General features: G+C 42.5%; 1 protein-coding gene across 1 annotated transcript; it reads right to left on the minus strand.

Moving 5' to 3' along the window:
• Positions 1-1,528: 1,528 nt before the first annotated feature.
• On the minus strand, positions 1,529-3,600 carry LOC115556084 (uncharacterized). Its single transcript, XM_030373207.1, has 2 exons — positions 3,460-3,600; positions 1,529-2,751 (listed from the first exon to the last, which is right to left on the minus strand). Exons 1-2 carry the CDS (start codon positions 3,573-3,575, stop codon positions 1,551-1,553), a joined length of 1,317 nt encoding a protein of 438 aa, XP_030229067.1. The 5' UTR covers positions 3,576-3,600; the 3' UTR covers positions 1,529-1,550.
• Between the last annotated feature and the right edge of the window lie 1,052 nt (positions 3,601-4,652).

Raw genomic sequence — 4,652 nt, forward strand, 5'->3', positions numbered from 1 at the left:
GCTTTCTCTCCATTAGTGCTGGAAACATCCCTGTGTGCTACATGGTCAAAATGCACCTGTGTTGCAAGTGGCATGAGGTTAACTGTTATGGTTTTCTTTTATCAGGATGGCATATCGCCACGAAAGAATCACAGCCAGCAACTTCGGTTTGGTGTTGGCAGCATTGAAGCGGAACTCTTACCCTCCTTCCTTATTCAAAACCCTGCTTGGCCAACACAACCTCAAACAAGGATCTCATGTAAGGGGTGGGCACTAAGTGTTTGAATTGAAGCATACTTACATATTATACATATAATTGTATGCATTTGAAAATACATGAATATCTCATCTCATCTCAAAATTAATATTAATAATAATACTATGTCAATGTTATGCGTAGAGTATAGGAATGCATACTACGTCCAGTCAAATTTTGTAGGATGCAAAGCCACCACTTTTGTGTCATTTACAATGCAATACGGAATGCAGGGATAGTCTTCACGATTACACCTTTTTCCTTCCCTGCCCCCAGGCTTGTGATTGGGGAATCCTCCATGAGCCAAAGGCAAAGCCGGAATACATGGAGCGCACTGGTGTGACCATCCAGGAGAGGGGAGTGTTCCTTTCTGACAGATGGGACGGTGGCTGATGACTTCATCATTGAGGTGAAATGTCCCTATTCAGCCAGAACCAAGACCAACCTGCAGGCAGCGGAGAGGAAGGACTTTTTTCTAGAACTGGATTTAGTCACTGGCTTACTGAAGCTCAAGCAAACCCACAACCACTGGCATCAGATTCAGGGCAATCTGGACCTGACAGGAGCCAACAATTGTCATCTTGTGGTGTGGACTCCTCTTGACCTTGTTATCCTGCTTATCCCTAAAGACCCAGCATGGGCTAGCAACATTAACATTCTGGAAACATTTTATAAGGATTGTTTCCTTCCTCGCATACTTCTGCATTCATGACCTGTTTTAGTGCAGGATTTCATTCTTCTGCCGCTTGCCGGGCCACCAAGGTATTTATCCTTTTGTTTTGTTGTACATTCTCATCACACAGTACATAACACACTACACATAGTCAGATGCCATTTACACTGATACCCCTAGTCTCTTTAAAAGGTCCCATGACATGCCATCAGGTGTGGTGTGATTAGCCGTTACAAGCCGTTTTGGAAATCTGCCCCTTATGACATCACAGGTGGGCGTGTCCACCTAGATGTATGACGTCTAGGTGGACATGCCCACTTGTGATGTCATAAGGTGCAGATTTCCAAAACGGCTTGTAAGCTAATCACACCACACCTGGTGGCGTGTCATGGGACCTTTTAAGGGTAAGGCCTCATTCATGTTCACTATTCATTCACTATATTATTATTTTGTTACATTGTTTGTGTTAACAATAAACTGACTGGGAGTGGGAGCAACTGTGTGAAGACTAAAATTTGTCTGCTAGTTCAGCTTGTTTTGCACCTAGTCTGTCAAAGTGTATGTCCAAGTAGTTCCCAACTGATGGTGGCTTAAACTGAATGATTTTGATGTGACAGACATGAGTAAAACAATGACATTTATTCATGCAATTTCGTGAAGAATGGGCTTCTGTAAATTCACAAGACAAACGCATACTTTTAGGATCTTGTTGGCATGCTTCTTATGCTGGTACGGGATGTAGGTCAAAATGCCAAATGTTTTCAGACGTTGTATGGAACGCTCTACATGAATCCTTGCACAGGCAACGAGTCTGTTGTGGTTTACTTCCTCCACTGTGAACTGTCCATTGACAAGGAACGTTGGGATGTTCAGTGAAACTCCCTCAGGCAAAATGTCACGAATAGTGAGTCCCTTATCTGCCATCACCATGTCACCTGGTTCTAGCTGTTGGAGTACTCCGCAGTCAGCTGTTATCGCCTTGTCCGAGGTACTTTCACCGTATAGGTCACTGGCGAAGGTTATAACTCCATTGGGAGCCACACCGATCAGAGCTTTAAGTGTGGTGCATCCTTTGTAATGACTGTACAGATGACTCTGGGTGTCCAGTCTTTCTGTATTGGAGACGGCCACTTCAGTGCAGTCAAGCACAATCCGACAGTCTGGAAATGGCTTGAAGCAATCTGGCAGGGATGTTTGGTTCTTGAATCTCGAGGGGATGTTTTTTTCCATCATGCCAACATACAAAATGTCATACAGTGCACTGCTGATTGTGGTGAAGATGTTGGTGACTGTGGCACGGCAGCAATTAAATCTTGTTGATAGGTCTAGGATGCCACAATTCAGTCGGAGCTTCATCAAAGTCAGGAGTAGCTGATCGATAAGGGGCATAATTTGGACATTCCAATTAAAATGGTACCGGAGATAAAATTTGGAGAGAAGGGCTTCCAAAAAGAAGACAGTGGCAGCATCTGTCAAGCCAGTGTAGTAATTAACTTTGTCAGGGTGTGAGGATATTTGACTGAATGAAAATGTGTGTTTTTGTTTCTCCAATTCTCGTTTCAGTTGGTCATTTTCTTTTCTGAGCAGATCATTCTCAATTTCAAGCACAACACTTGAAGTACCAGGGGTCTGTGGAGCAACGCCAAGGTGGTTTGGGCCTGGTCCAGCTGTTCCTTCATCCTCCACGCTCGCAGGGACCATTCTTTTGTTACGTTTGGTGGGGATGTGGTCGGGGAAAGCCTTTCCGTCATTCCATGCAAACCGTGTTGGCCCAGCTGCTTTGCCATCAGGAAAATGCCACCCACAGACCCTGGAGTTGCAGTTCGGGGTGAACTTGTCACGCCTGCAAAAAAAAAGAAAATAAACTAACTAAGTGGCAAGTAACATATTACGGTAACACTTTATAATAAGGTTCCATAATAAATAGCCAACTAGTCATTACCTAACCCTTTGTTAATATTTGTTAATTGTTACTAAAATTTTGCACAAGTCAATAGTTTTTTCATCATTAATTAAATATAAGTTGTTTGCATAACCCTAACACACAACCCTAACACGAGGCCCTAACCATAACACACTGCCCTAACCAGCGACAATCTTTGGTGAGTGAAAAAAAACGATTAACTTGTGCCAAATAGATATTTTAGTAACAATTAACAAATATTAACAAAGGGTTAGGTAATGACTAGTTTGCTGTTTATTATGGCATCTTATTATAAAGTGTGTTACCCACATTACATCTCAGGCTCCCTCCAACTTGCAGAACAAACTTATATTATCAAATGTGTTGTTTAGCTAGGTCTACTAGAGTCAAAGTCAGTCTCACTTCAAAGTCTAATGATTTCCTTTGCAGCACAGACACTGGCTGTCTTCCTTAGCATATGCAACATTACTGGTAGCAGTTCAAGAACGATAACAATAACCTTGAAAGCATTTTGAAGTGCTGACAAAACAAACAAAGCTAGCACTCGCTAGTAGTACCTAGCTCATAACGTTAGTAACCACTAGCACTAGCCTGTTATTTCCGTTCATCATTTGAGATCCAACTTACCGTATCAACTTCAGCCATCTCTTCTTCTCTTTTTCATCGAGGGGAAATCGGTAAAAAGAGATTGTTTTGTTGACGTCGTTGCGGTTATTGCAACACGGGACACAGCACTGCACCATTTTACTTTAGAGAATGTTAGCGAGTGGACACGGAAGTGACGTTTTCTGATATGATGACGTAGTGACTAGCCATCCCTATAATTCAAACCTGAAAAAAAAAGTTTCAAAGGCTTGTAAGTCTGGGTTTGAAAACTCAACACCTTGTAAAAAAGGTTTTGCAACACTGAAAAAAGAGATTATAACCTGAAAAAAAAAATAAAAAAAATTCAAACATCTGTAAACATGATTTTGTGTTCTATTTTATTTTCTTCATCATTTTCACCAACACATTTTCAAAGTTCAAACAATTTCACCAGCGCATTTGCAGAGTTTCAAATCTGGCACTGTTCTAACAGTGTATTTCATTGTTGCCCGGTTTTGAAACCTTGTAAATGGGATTCTGCAAACAGGTGTTCATACATTGAGAAATACGTTTTGACAGGTTGAATATTTAGTTTTAAAAACTTGTAAAGGTGTACGTTTACGACATTGCAACGTATTTTTTCAGAACTGACTTTTCAGAGATTTGACAACACAGGCGCAAGCTTTGAGTCACGTGAATATTGGCATTGTTCTGACGCCACTCGTTTTGAAACTCCTGACAGTCGAATCTGAAAAAAAGAACAACGTTCCTGGGGCGGGACCATTTAGCTCTAAACCTATTGGTTGCTCTCAGCTGACGTACATTCCAATCACATGTGCCATTCACCGGGCTGTGCGTGATTGACAGTGCTCTGCCGATGACACGAATAACAAGCGACTTTCGCGGTTGATTTTGATTTCCATTTTCTAGAACCATATGCCGCTTTTCCCCTGCACACGTAGCTCGACTCGACACGACACGACTCGACACGGTAGCAGCACGGGTCCTTTTCCACCGCAAATAGTACCTCCTGGACGTGGGCGGGGTCGGCTGCGCGAAAGGGCCGTGTCGTATTTTTGTACGCGACGCAAACAACACCTACGCAACCCACACATGGACAGAACCCACATAACAACAATGGAGGACATCGATGCGATGGTATTCGTGTTCGTATTATTAGCTGGCATGTTGAAGAAGTTGAAGTGGAATATGTTGGCTGCGGCGCTGCTATGGCT

The sequence above is a fragment of the Gadus morhua genome, chromosome 12 (genome assembly GCF_902167405.1).
Source record: "Gadus morhua chromosome 12, gadMor3.0, whole genome shotgun sequence".
In the NCBI taxonomy this organism is placed as follows: domain Eukaryota; kingdom Metazoa; phylum Chordata; class Actinopteri; order Gadiformes; family Gadidae; genus Gadus; species Gadus morhua.

Bases quoted from the DNA above. Each gene is read 5' to 3' on its own strand.
- LOC115556084 (XM_030373207.1), bottom strand. From the start codon at position 3,575: ATGGTGCAGTGCTGTGTCCCGTGTTGCAATAACCGCAACGACGTCAAC. The intron at 2,752-3,459 runs GTAAGTTGGATC...TTTTTTTTGCAG, and splicing joins AGATGGCTGAAGTTGATACG to GCGTGACAAGTTCACCCCGA.